This window comes from Rattus norvegicus, chromosome 7 (genome assembly GCF_036323735.1).
Source record: "Rattus norvegicus strain BN/NHsdMcwi chromosome 7, GRCr8, whole genome shotgun sequence".
Lineage (NCBI taxonomy): Eukaryota > Metazoa > Chordata > Mammalia > Rodentia > Muridae > Rattus > Rattus norvegicus.
In genome coordinates, this window is record NC_086025.1 from 44,078,978 (window position 1) to 44,092,420 (window position 13,443).

At 36.7% G+C, this 13,443-nt stretch overlaps 1 protein-coding gene across 50 annotated transcripts in view; it reads left to right on the forward strand.

The window, feature by feature from the left end:
* Window positions 1–13,443, forward strand: part of Ppfia2 (PTPRF interacting protein alpha 2) — a 474,298-nt gene that overhangs the window by 426,720 nt on the left and 34,135 nt on the right. For 11 of the 50 annotated variants that reach the window (XM_039079480.2, XM_039079475.2, XM_039079477.2 and 8 more), the window contains exon 20: window positions 3,719–3,727. The exons of the other annotated variants lie outside the window; for them this stretch is intronic. In XM_039079480.2, the coding sequence (XP_038935408.1) occupies window positions 3,719–3,727 (9 nt within the window). The remainder of the gene's footprint in view (window positions 1–3,718; window positions 3,728–13,443) is intronic. 50 annotated transcript variants of the gene reach the window in all.

The window sequence follows — 13,443 nt, forward strand, 5'->3', positions numbered from 1 at the left end:
GTTTTTCATTTATAAAGAACACGAAGCACTAGATACTACCTATTCTTCTGAAGTTACCTATTTGAACAGATCATTGACCCCAACCCTAGTTTTTTTTTTAAAAAAATTAGTGCAATTATCTTTTAATGATGTCTTTCTTTCCATATTCAATATATCGCTTATTTCCTCCCTTGCCCCTTCTGTAACTATTATTTCATGTACAGAATTGCAATAAACTGAAAGACTATCTTAAATTTCTTATTCTACTTTCACTGGTTCCTAACCATCAATAGGTTTGCATTTGCTACTATGTAACTAGTACTGTCTGATCTGCTGGAGAAAATCTCAGTGGGCAAAGTGTAGCTGGCTCATTGGTGGAGTCTCCCTGCCTTCTAGGATGGTCGTTTTCTCTCACTCATACTCTTTCCACTTTCTACTATTCTTGTTAGTGAGATCATCCTTTTCTAATCCCTCTACACGCATCTTCTGCTTATCATTCTACAATGAACCAATGAGAGAGACAGAAAGACAGAGAGAAAATAACCACCAGAAAACTAGACCATTCTTCTTATCCAAGACCATTTCTACCTATTTCCTAAACCACTTGATGATTTATTCTTCCAAACATACCTCATCTGTGTCTTTAGTAAGGAAAAAAATATAGTGTTTCCAAGTCTCAAAGATACAATGTTAATGCTCACTAGAGAAGAATTCAGGAGTTTAAGTACATGCTTGAGTCAATTCAAAATGCAATCTTTATTACACTCATTTATTCCAATTTCTACCCACTCTTTCCTGAATTTGCTGATGATAAATGAATTAAAATATTTGTGACTCACAAACTTCAACCTCAAGAAGCAAGAGACTTACAAAGTGAGCTGATTCTCATCTGAATATTTAAATCTAAACTTGGCTAATTCAAAAATTTTAAAAGCAGAGTTACTAAATTTTTAGCAGATTTTATAGACTCCAGTGGGACAACTGAAAAGGTTAAGTTCCATTGTTTAAAATAACACACACAACAAACACACACCAACATATACAGACACACACAAGCACATACACATATATATAGCGACACAGAGAAACACCCACACAAACACACAGACAAACACCCAGACACACACAAGCACATATACATACACACAGCGACACAGAGAAGCACCCACACAAACACACAGAGAAACACTCAGACATATACAAACACACACAAGCACACGCACATACATACAGTGACACAGAGAAACACCCACACAAACAGATGCAAACACACACAGAAACACTCAGACATATACAAACACACACAAGCACACACACATACACACACAAACAAGTACACACATATACACAAACATACACACAGATACAAACACACACAGAAACACACAGACACACACACGTACACACACCAACAAGCTTAAACACAAACACTCTCACACAGACGCATACACAAGCACATACACACACAACGTGGTATTTGTTGGGGCTGAATGTAAATTAAACTTTCCAAAAACAGATCACTATTGGATTTGTTTTTTCATTAGTAACATAACGCATTTCTTTATGAATCCACAAAACCATCTTTGATTGTTACACTCAATGATCCTTAACCAAAGAAAGCCTATTCTTGACAAAATGCATATTGCCATCCTTGTACTGCTGGAACAATAGAATATACATTAAAATAATAATGTTCACAATTTACTGGAAGCAAATTATTGTGGGAAAGGGTGAGTGATGCTTTTTATAAAGGAAAAAGTAAGCACCTTATATAGAAGAGGATATATATATATATATATATATATATATATATATATATATATATGTTCTCTACTCCTCTTAGTTAAACTAATACCATTCAATCTCTGAGACATTTGTCATTTCTCATCTATACATTTTCGTACTTACCACATTTCTGGGCTGAAATTGAAATGCTTAATATTCTAAGGTAACATATCAAGTGAGAATTCATTGAGTATGGAAGAGAAGGAACTCCATGTGACTGATGAGATACCAAAGAAATTAAAGACTGATAAGAAACTTTGACAACTATTAACTCTGCTTTGAAATTTGTGTTTCATGTAGATTTTTTATAATTTCTTTTATTTTTATATTTCAATTTTTTGACATCACCATACAATCTATAATGTTTAAACGTACGACAAACGAAGACCTTAGAACTATTAGTGCTGTGGACAAATGTAATCACCTTGTGTCACTGAAAAATGGTGCCTCAATTGCGTATCAGGGTAAGGACGATTCCTTTGCTCACGGTCACGATTCATCCCAGATTACTGGGCAGTTTCCCTGGACCACTCAGAAACTGCCTTTCGCCTTTTGTTCAACGTTCACAGTACAGCACAGATGTGTTGTTAAGAAACCCTGTTAACATGTGTTAAATTATCTCTTTTTTAGGTCGTACCTTATTTCTGTTCCATGTCTGATGGGAAAAGGAGTGACTTAAGTTTCTTAGGATATTGTGTTGCCAACTTTTAGACATTTACGTTTTGCTTTATAAGAAAACTTAAAGAGCTTGCTGCAGCTGTCCCAGATCTGAGGCCAAAGAATATGCATTTTTCTCAAAGCTCCCTGGTTTCTCTGAATGAATGCCACTGGAAGAGGCATGTGCAGCGTGTTCTACCACGCATCCAGCTTTCCTTTATAAATAGCTTTGCAATCAAAACGGAAGTGCTTTACTTTGCTTAATTTCTGAAATAGGAGTTTCTGCCTCACATTTTGTTATAGTGAATATAGTTTATAAGTTGTAGAAGCAGTTTCATTTTCTATGAATTATTCTATGTTTTGTGTAGAAATTTTAAAATATTATTCTCATGGCTTTTTGTTGGATTATTTAACTGCCATATTTTTCCAAATGCCTCTAATACCTCCAGGGAGAAATTGGCTGAGTTCAAAACGAAGGTCGGATTGAAATGGCTTGCACCTTTTCTAAGCAACGTTTGTAAATATCTATTGAAGGAACTAAAGCTCCCACTAAAATTCACATAATTGGATTAAATTTAGTATTTGCTTTATACCGTAGATAAAATCAAGTATAATAAAACAACAGAAGATTAATCAACGTGTCTTTGTACATTCTTCAATTCTTATTACAGGTGCACATGGCTTTTTTAAATAATGGTTATTGTAGAACTTGCTAGAGTAAAATTTCTGCAACTGGATAAAGTCGAATAAAGCACCTGATAGCAATTTGATCAAAATATGAATGAAATAAGGAACCCAATTTTTCTGATCCTTAAGTTAGTACCTGTTTCCCTTAAGGTGTGGCTCTCTGCTTTCCACTTTTTCTTGAGCTTTTTATAACGGCCTTAAAAAATTGTTGATTGTTCAGTTAGGTAATTTGCTTATTTAAAATTTGGCACAGATGTGACCCCAGGAAAAGGATGTCCTTTGCTTTCCTCCTGGGATGTACTAGAGGCTAAGAAAATTTGGCCTTGCATGTTTCAGAGTGGCTCATACTGAATACAGACTTATTGGTCAACTACCAGACCTGCCTTCAGCTTAATTAGCCTTCTGGACATAGTGTGTTAATCATGGTGGAATAAAAACAGTACTACCACTACTGAAATAATTTCTAAGGCACCATGGTGCTCTCCTAAGAGATTTCTCACCTCTGAAATGATGCTGTTGTTTTATTCCATGGCTTTCTTTGGATTGAAATGTATCCATTAACATTTGTGTGCTTTTCTTTTTCACCCATCCTTCCCCATCTCATGAAAAGCACATCGGGGTAAGTTGACTCACAACGACTGCTGAATGTGTTGGTTTTCAGCACCATCTTTTATTTTGTTTTAGCTTTAGTACTTCTCTTTTTAGTTGTAACACAAACTGCACTGCCTCTGACCTAAAGTGAAATTCACCACGATGGGCACTCATTTATACACAGAAAAAGGGATCATTGGTTCAGAGAAATATTTACATTTGAATTACACTGGCCTTTCAGACACTGTTAGTGCTTACTTCTATGGGATGCATGCAAAGTGACCCTGCAGGCTTTATTCCACTAGCTCTTGAGTCTGGATTCAGGAATTAATGGGAGCTCTGTAAGCCTCAAGTGGAGCTTTCAATATGAGTTTTGTCCCTTTGTACTGCATGTCTGAAAATGAACTTTTCTTGGGCATGTGGTTCACTTCTTCAATGTTATCTTCAGGAAAGAAACTCATTTGTCTGCTTTCAGGACTTACCTAGCTGGAACGGGTTCAGTGTTGTATCTCCTCGGCACAGTGTTCATGATGTCACAGGCAACCCTAGATTTTAGCCACATCTGTGCCTTTTCTGAGTGTTTATTATTCTAATGAGTTTTTTTTAGTGATTCCAAACATATTTCTCAAACAAAAGTTTCATACTTAAAACCCCTTTCTCATGGAATGGAGAAATCACACGAAGACAAAGAACTATAGGCAACTAATGAATGCTGAAAAAAGGAGAAATATCCTTCTGCAGGGAAGAGAACATCGATTGGTTATCCAATACAAACGGTCATCTGGAAATAATGTGTGTTTGTGTTTATGTGTGTGTGTAAATATGTATACGTAAATATACATATATGTATATGGCAAAGTGTGTGTATGTACATAGACTAAGGGTATAACATCATATAGGCTAATGAGCATATAACAGTATATAGACTGAACAGGTTTTATTTATATACTTAGAATATTAAAATATGTTTAGGTATCAGGGCCTGGCTGGGTAGAGAAAGATTCGGGGTTTGTGTAACAATTAAGGAAAAGAAAGCTGTGACATTGCATCTCAAGGTAGAAAGGAGGGCCACAAGGGTCGGAAGAAGGAAAAGGCAGAGGTAAAATGGTAGAATTCTATTTTAACTTTAACAGATTTGATCCAAATTATCATAAAATTTAAAAGAGTGAAAAGAAATTAAAATCCTATTATTAGAAATAAAATTAGGGTCTTCATAAAACAGAGTTTTTAAGTAAAAGTCAGGCAAAACATGCACAACATTTTTAAAGCATTTACATTTATAAATTTACTTCCAGGAAATCTTCAGCGATGAACAGGAAGTGAGTAGAGATTTTTGAAGGACAGTGTCAAATAAACATGGCCTCACTTAATGGAAAGTAGTACAAGGCCCTCCAGTTTTCAAAAGCAGCATCACTAACTGTATTCCATAAGCCCAGTCTGTGTATGTGTTTGCTCCTTTTTAATGGTTTTGAAAGTGATCAAATTTAAAATAAATTGAGGGAGGAAATTATGTAGATCCCAATTCAAGCTCATAAATAAATTCAATTTCTTCCCTGAGACTATTTCCTATATTCCAGAGCATGTAGAATTTTAAAAAAAGGTTTAAATATGGATAAATTCAAAGCTTACTATGAAAGTATTCAATCACCTTACACCCACATACTCCTTCCCATATATATTATTCCTGTATGCTCTACTCTAAAAATCAATCAAAATTGTCAATGTTGAATTTGAAACTTAAATTTACGAAGCTAGCTGTATATTTAAGTAATCAGTGTTCTGAAGCACCTGATTGGATTTTTGGCATATTTCTAGTCAGAATAATTATGCTAATGCGATATGCATTATCAGCATGCAGAGGTTGGTGTCACAGATTAGACGGCACCATACAGTACTCACGTTTGCGTTAGTATGATATCCATAGGCTTGATCTAGAAATACAAATTCCTTCATAGCAGAGTAATAAAGTGCACCCTCACCTCCTATGCAGTTCAGGCTGGCATCAAACTGATAATCTTCCTACTTCTGCCTCCCAAATACTTTGTGTTATACACCTGTGAGTTTATGCTCGCGTATAGTATGCCCACACTTCAGCTGAACGCTGGGAAGATTAATCTCACTCTGTCGTCTGTTGAATTCTCACAGACTTTACAATGAATAACTGTGAACTCTAGGAACACTTCCTACTAAGACTTCATTTGGAAGGCATAGCCTCTGACACGACATTAAGAACTGATCGATTAACTGTCGAATCATTTGGAACTTTTCTCAAGCCACACATCTATTTCTTTTAGTTTTTAACTAAGTATATTCGGTGAGGTTCACTATACCATAAGCTCTCAAGACACGCCTTTCCACTAGGAGATGACAGCAACACAAGTGTACAATCACTGTGCCAGCAAGTTCACCGATTCTGCTTTTGTTCTGTTAGCTATCGCCATCATTCTCTGGCTAATACACAGAAGCTGGTAGGAATGGCAATACAGCTCAGTCTTCCCCGGGTGATAAAAACCACCATGTAGAACAGTAAGGAGAGAAAGATCGCTTAGTTACATAAATTCGTGAGCCACAGGAAAGGAAAGCTGGGATAGTATTTTCATTTTTACCGACAACAGAGAAAATGTAATTACCCTCTTTATTTAGTATTTTAAAACTTTCTGATTTGGGGGCCGGATTGTTGGGGTTTAAACTTTAGCTTTTCTCCTCCAGTGCTCTGATTCTAAGTAGCATCTGTTCCTGTGTTCCTGTGTGTCAATATACATCGTAGTGAGTTACTGTGGAGAGTAAATTAATTTATATATTTATATAGATAGATAGATAGATAGATAGATAGATAGATAGATAGATAGATAGATAGATTCATTTGTTCATTTGCACTTGAGCTAGAAAAGGCTTCACACATTGTTAATGATGAATGAATGTTGTCTCTTATCCTGTGATGCACAGTGCTTAATTTATCTACACCTAAAACCTTTGTTCTTCCAATTACTGTGGAATGTATGGCAAGAATATAGAGTTACACATTTGTAATGAGACAAAACGCTAGACAAACACCTAACATACTGCATTTTTATAGGACCAAATCAATTCATATCTTTAAAAATTCTAAATTAGTAAAAATTGTAATTAGTAAACACCTAAGGTTTATTCACATTGTGTTGAAACACAAACTAGTGAGTTTTCTTAGGAGGGATCCTGGAATTATAATAGGAAGGATAAAATGTGAGATATAGCTGAAGGATGAATTTGAGTTGTGATTGAATATGGTGTAAAGTAGAAACTAAAAAGCTTCCTGATTCTAAACAGAAAGAATAGTTACTTATTTTGCACCAAAAAAAAAAAGAATCCTGATAATTGAAACAGAGAGAAAAACAGTTGATGGGACTAGAATTGTTCCCCTCTATAAAGCAGAGGTAGCAATTCGTAGTTTTATAAAAGCAGTTTTCAACCCTGGTTCAAAGTTAAGAAGATGGTTTAAGTGTAAATTAATCTAAAACATGGCCTTAATTTCCCACATAGGCTGATCATGCCACCTTAGGCAATTATCAGTAACAAGAAGCATGGATTGTCTGTTTCCTTTCTGTGAGCCATGTCAGTTTTAACACTCATTCTCACGAAACACTCAGTCCTTTGAGGTTGGCACAACTCAGCTTCACTATACACGGAGGAAATGGAGCTATAACCAGAAAGAGAGATGCATACGGATATCCAGACAAAAGCTAGAGGCATAAGAATCAAGCCCTGACAATCACTCACGCATTCTATTAAAAGATTTTTTTCTTCCATGGCACTAGAAGAATCAAGCCTAGGGGGAGAAAGGCCAATTGTAGGCTGAGATAAAAGCATGGTGCAGTGAAAACCAAACCAGAGGGAGATGCAGCACAGATCATGGAGGGAAGATTGGCAGGCGTTGAATGGAAGGTAAAAGTGATGGGCAAGTTAGAGACAGAGCAGTAATCACACCACGTATAAATGGTCACTCCACACAGTGATGGGCCTAAAACAGTCCCTGGACAATAGTCTGAAAATAAAGGCTCTTTTCAATAACAGCAAAGGCTGGTCCACAGTGACCATAATATGGACAGCATATTTTACAGCATGCATTATCCCCCACCCCCCATGGTCTATGACTTCCTGAGGAAATAGTGAATTTCATTTTTCGGACACAGAAATACAAACACTAATCATGCAGGTTTTTCCATTTGACATAATGCTCCCAAAGACAGCTTTTTTCCAAAGAAATTTATTAACAGATAATTTTTTTCAGAGTCAAAAATTATGGTAGTGTTGTTTCATTTACGGGATAACCAAAGTAAATACGTTATCACAGGGTCAGACAATCTGTCCATCCGTCTGTCTGTTTAACTCTCTACCGATTTGTGTATCTATCTTCTAATATAAAAAACGAGATCGTGAACAAATTCTTCCTTTTGGAACCAAGTGTCTAAACACATCTAGTCCGAAAGTTCTTAGATGTTCTTAAAATTTAGGTATGGTAGGTGAAAATATAAATAAATATGATAATTAAATATTTTATCTAAGAGCTTTCTCTGCTCGTTGTCATGCTATAGCTAACTTAAATTTCATCCGTTTAAAAAACTTTAGGCATAGTTACTGAACTACCGTGTACTTTAATAAGAGGGGATGTGAAGGCCGATGAGGCTTAGGTCATGTCTTGGCTATCAGCACCTAATGAGACAAGACTTATTCATCCACAGTGGATCTTTTCCACATACGGAGAGCAGCCATATTCACAGAATGAGGAAGGTTGAGATAAAAGAACTGGTAAAGGCTATTCTTAAAGGACTAGAAGGCACAAAGGCAGAAGAAGGAAAAGCAAAGAATGGTGATATCATGTTAGGACACTGCAGAAATAGAATTTAGCACTGGATCCGACATTACTAGGGAAACAGGATTCAGTCATTAGTGAAGTTATTACAGGAACTTGAGCTCAGTGCTAATGCAATAAATGTTTCTGCTTAAAGAGTTTGATCTGATAGCGAGTTATAAAATGACTTGCATCAGGAAAGGAAGAAAACACTGAGACAGGAACTGATATGCTTAAATGTATTACATTATATGGCCTTATAAGTATTTCTATAACTTACACTGAGTTTATCTATAACTGTCTGTAAGCACAAACTTAAACTACAACTATGTATAGAGCAATTAAGTAGCCAGAGCACATACAGCAGATAAGAAGAAAATCTGAGAGGCATTTGGTCATCTGGTTAAATTTGACTGAATATATTGCATATGCTTGAGTCCCTGTCCTGACAGCCTCTCGCCATTTGTACTGTCAAGCTCCACAGTTGAATAGTTGTTCTTTATTTGAGAACTGCTATAGCTATTTAACTGCATGACTCTCATTTCTGGCCTGTTTCAAGTTTATTATACTGTCGGTAGTCAGCATGACCTTATAATGTACACACCATGCTAGATCTGCCCTGGGCACTCATCATCTGATAGCTTCGGCTAGCACTCAGAATCATCTGATATAGCACCCCTCATGCCTGTGATTTCAATGTCCTCTGGACTCTCCAGTTCATAGGCCTCACCCCATTTCTCAAGATAGTCCAGCCTTGATTGTCCTTCTCACTCCAACATTTAATTCCACTCCTTTCACTCGAAGTTCATTTTGTTTATTCTCCTTGAAATTCTACTTGGTTTTTGAGAGCATGAATTTTCATCTCACTTGAAAACACTATTAATGGTCAAATTATGTCACTTAGAAGGGAACTTCCCCAGAGATGAGAGGCAAGGCAATGACCTCTGACGTGATTACTTGGCCATACACACAATTGCCCCAGATTATTTTTGTTTATCACTATTTGTAAGAAAAGGTCTATGTAGCCCAGGGTGAGCTGGAACCCATTCATTAATTAGCCCAGGCATGCCTCAAACTCCTGCTCAGGTGTCAAAATGCTAAGAACACAAGAATGGGCTCTCGTGTTTGGTTTGCTTATTTATAAAAATCTCATTATATTAATGTTTGTTTCTCACTGAAGTCTATGATCTTTGAAATAAGGGATTCATTTAACTCTATTCTGCATGCCTTACACAGGTTATAGCAAACCGCAGTATATAAACATCAGATGATTGACTGCCTAGCAGTATGTCATACCAAACCCCAACTCCAAAGCACACAGAGAAGGCAAAAACAATTTATCAACCACTCAAATCAATAAAATGTAAAGTAGGGAAGACTATTATTGAATACTGTGACACCTATAAAAAGAAATGCATATGTATATGTGTATGCATATGTGTATGTATATGTATTTATCATATATGATGCCATGGGGTCCATGATCGCCAGTATTAAAAAAAATGAAGTGAATTGAAATAACAAAATAAAAAAAGAAATGAGGATGGGGTGGAGGGGAGGAAAAGAAAGATGAAAAGGTAAATAGGGAAATGGAAGAAAGGGAAAGGAGAGTGCAGGCTTATTGTTCACCATCTTAAAGAACAAGATAAGGAAACTTTATGACACGAGGCGGGGAAGCACGTTTGTTCTTCAGGACAGCGGAGGTATAGCTCAAAAATGTCAGAAAAGAGTCTAGAATCCCCTTGATATCTGCCCAAATTGTCCACAACTGTCATAGCTGGAGTGATTTAAAGAGGGGGCACTGATGTTTCAATTTGGATATAGTCCCTTACCAGCCACAAACTAAACAATTAAATATATGTTGTTGGCCATTGTTTAGTCTAGATGAGGAATTAGAAATCCTGAGTAGGAAGAGTCCTGGTTTTAAGTATGTTTCACAGGTAATCTTGATTTTTATTTTTCTTTAGAATTATCCTTTCATTTTCATTATTTGTGTGGACAAGAGGCTATATACACTCAGGTACAGGTGTCTACAGTGGCCAGAGGTGTCAGATTCTCAGGAACCCGAGATAGAAAGCTTTTTGGTCCACTTGACATTGTTGTTGGGAACTAAACTCAGGTGTTTGGAAAAAGCAGATGTGGTCTGGATAGAGGCTCCATCTTCCTAGACCCAGCTCTTGATCTTTTTACTAGAAAACTTAACATGTGTTCATTTCTAGGATGTCCACTCTTTATTGCTGCTTAAAGATAAGACTCAGACTGCATAGGCTTCCTTCTGCCTCTGTATTTGATGACATGCAAATTACACAACCTGGCTTGCTCACCACAGTTTGGGCCTTATTAACATGTCACAGGCCATTACAGAAATCATTCACTAGTGGCAAGAGTCCCAGGCCCTAAAAGGATACAAGTACATTCCTTACTACAGATGAGAACCCTGTTCTTAAAATTGCAGAATGCCTTGGAAGTTTTATGCATTCAAAACAAGTTCCTGGTGTATTTGTCCACTGTTTTTTGTTGGTTTGTTTGTTTTGTTTTGTTTTGTTTTTTATTGTTTTTTGAGTTTTTACACAGATAAAGACAAGTTTGTGCTCATCAGCTCCCTGGAAAGAAAGATCAGTCAATGTCCTTGAAAGTCTATTTTAAATCAGGGAACTAAGATTCACACTCATACCTACAATGACATGCACGGGACCTTGGGGAAGGTTGATGAAACAGTAAATTCTCTGGATAGGAAAGGAAAATGGAAATGATTTCTTAGCCCGAAGTAGGAAGGTAGTGGTGTGCAAAGTGAACTATTTCTGGATGAAATGGTCCTGAGCTCATTCTGTAACTGACGCTTGCTCTTTGAAAGGCCGAATTCCAGTTGTGGGGAGAAAGCACTCTGGAATATGTAACTCTCAGGGCCAGTCAAACACTATCAACGTTGTTTCCCTCCACTGTGCTTGGGTTTTGTTCCATTTTAGTTCTGGAAATCCACATGAAAGCCTTGTACATGCAAGACGAGCGTTCCACTACTGAATTACAATCTGAGCCTCTGATTTCTTGAGACAAGCTCATTATGTAATCAGGGGGAAGGCAGGGGGAATCATAAATATATGATCTTTCTATTTCTAACTCTCAAACGCTTTTCTTTTTACACTTTTCTTTTGGAAAGCGGGCATACACAATGTTATACCTTCCAAATCAATTCAGTTTTTGCCACAGACAAACAGATTTGTCTGTTTTCATGATTCCTCAGGCATTCACTAGTTTTCAGGCACTGAAAAGAAACTTCTCGTAAACTCACTCATCCTCCATGTCCTCAGTGATTACCGTTAGTATTTTTCGGCAGGTCATCATATTTACCACTGCTCATGTAAAGCCCCCAGCATTGATTTTTCTCACAAGTCACCATGTTCAAATGATTAAAGATAACTGATACAACCCTCGTGTTAAGGTTAAGGTAATCTGGCATTACTCTCCCATTGTGTAAGTCAAGGTAAAAACCAAGTCAGTCACTTTTATAGTCTTGATTCATGAGATTAAAGTGATTGGTTTCTGCCATAGCAACTGGATATGTTGGGCAGAATTTGGCACCTTTGTCTCATTCTTTGAGTTATCCTACTAAAGATTTGTTATGAAAGTTGAGTTTTAAGTGAAAGCAAGAATGGTACTAGGGACCAGACTGCTCTGTACATTTCAACACAATCCTGTCATATTTTCTATTCATAAAGAGATTAGAATTTCTCAGCACATGGGAAGCATCATAACTAGAGTTTTATCAGTGACCTCAAACCAGATCAAAGTCTTGAACTCAACTAGAGCCACTACTATTCTGAGAGAAAAGAAATAGTCACGGTATATAAGACACAATAGTACTTGTACTCTTTAGACATAAAATCCAAACGTGGTCCATGTACTGAAAAAAAAAATCAAGATCCACATAAACAAAATTAAAACACTATGAAACACAATTATCCAAAGACTCACTAAAATAGTAATGGTGTCTAGCATTCAGTTCAGTGTTTACAGGCATTAATAAGCAAAAATATTAGAGTCAAGATGTGCGTCCACGAGTTTTAGCAGCTGTCTGTGCATTATATGCATTTGGATGCTTCGGTGCATTTGCTGTGTCTCACAAGGATTCTCTTGGAATCCACATCCCTATTTCTACTTACCTCACTGAGCACAAGTCTCAGCTTGTAGCATGTACACAACACAGGACAGTTGATACTTCAACCCGCTTCTATAAATATATCTGTCACAGTGAGACTAACTTGTTGGAAACAGATTTACAGCAGGGTGTCACTGGGAAGCCCAAGGGAATTGGGTGATGGGATCGAAAGCTACATTTAAGACTGTTTGTGCTTTCCACTGTAGATTTAGAGTGTCTATATCCCCAAACACATTTCCAGCTGAAGAATAGTTTCTATGCAGAACTTGCCTTTGCTGTCTCCTTAGCTCAAACAGCAGTTAACGCATTTGTCTTTTAAGTTACTAATACTGGAGCTCCAGTGGCGCAATCGGTTAGTGTGTGGTACTTAAGTTACTAATATCTTCCACCTTTTCTTTATCCCTTACTAAACCTCCATGCATTGTTTTTTAAAATGTCTATTGAAAAGCACAATATGGGGGTTGGGGATTTAGCTCAGTGGTAGAGCGCTTGCCTAGCAAGCGCAAGGCCCTGAGTTCGGTCCCCAGCTCCGAAAAAAAGAAAAAAAAAAACCAAAAAGCACAATATATCTTGTACCTAAAGTCATTCTTTCACATATTTTTAATATATGAATCTTTAGTCTAAATAACTGTTAGTAATTGGAAATAGACACATGCATTTGAAGGGAAGTTTGTACATGATGTCCATGATATATCTGTTAATATGAAAGACATTTATTAAAAATAAAACAATTATTATACCACAGTTTTATTTTTTTCAT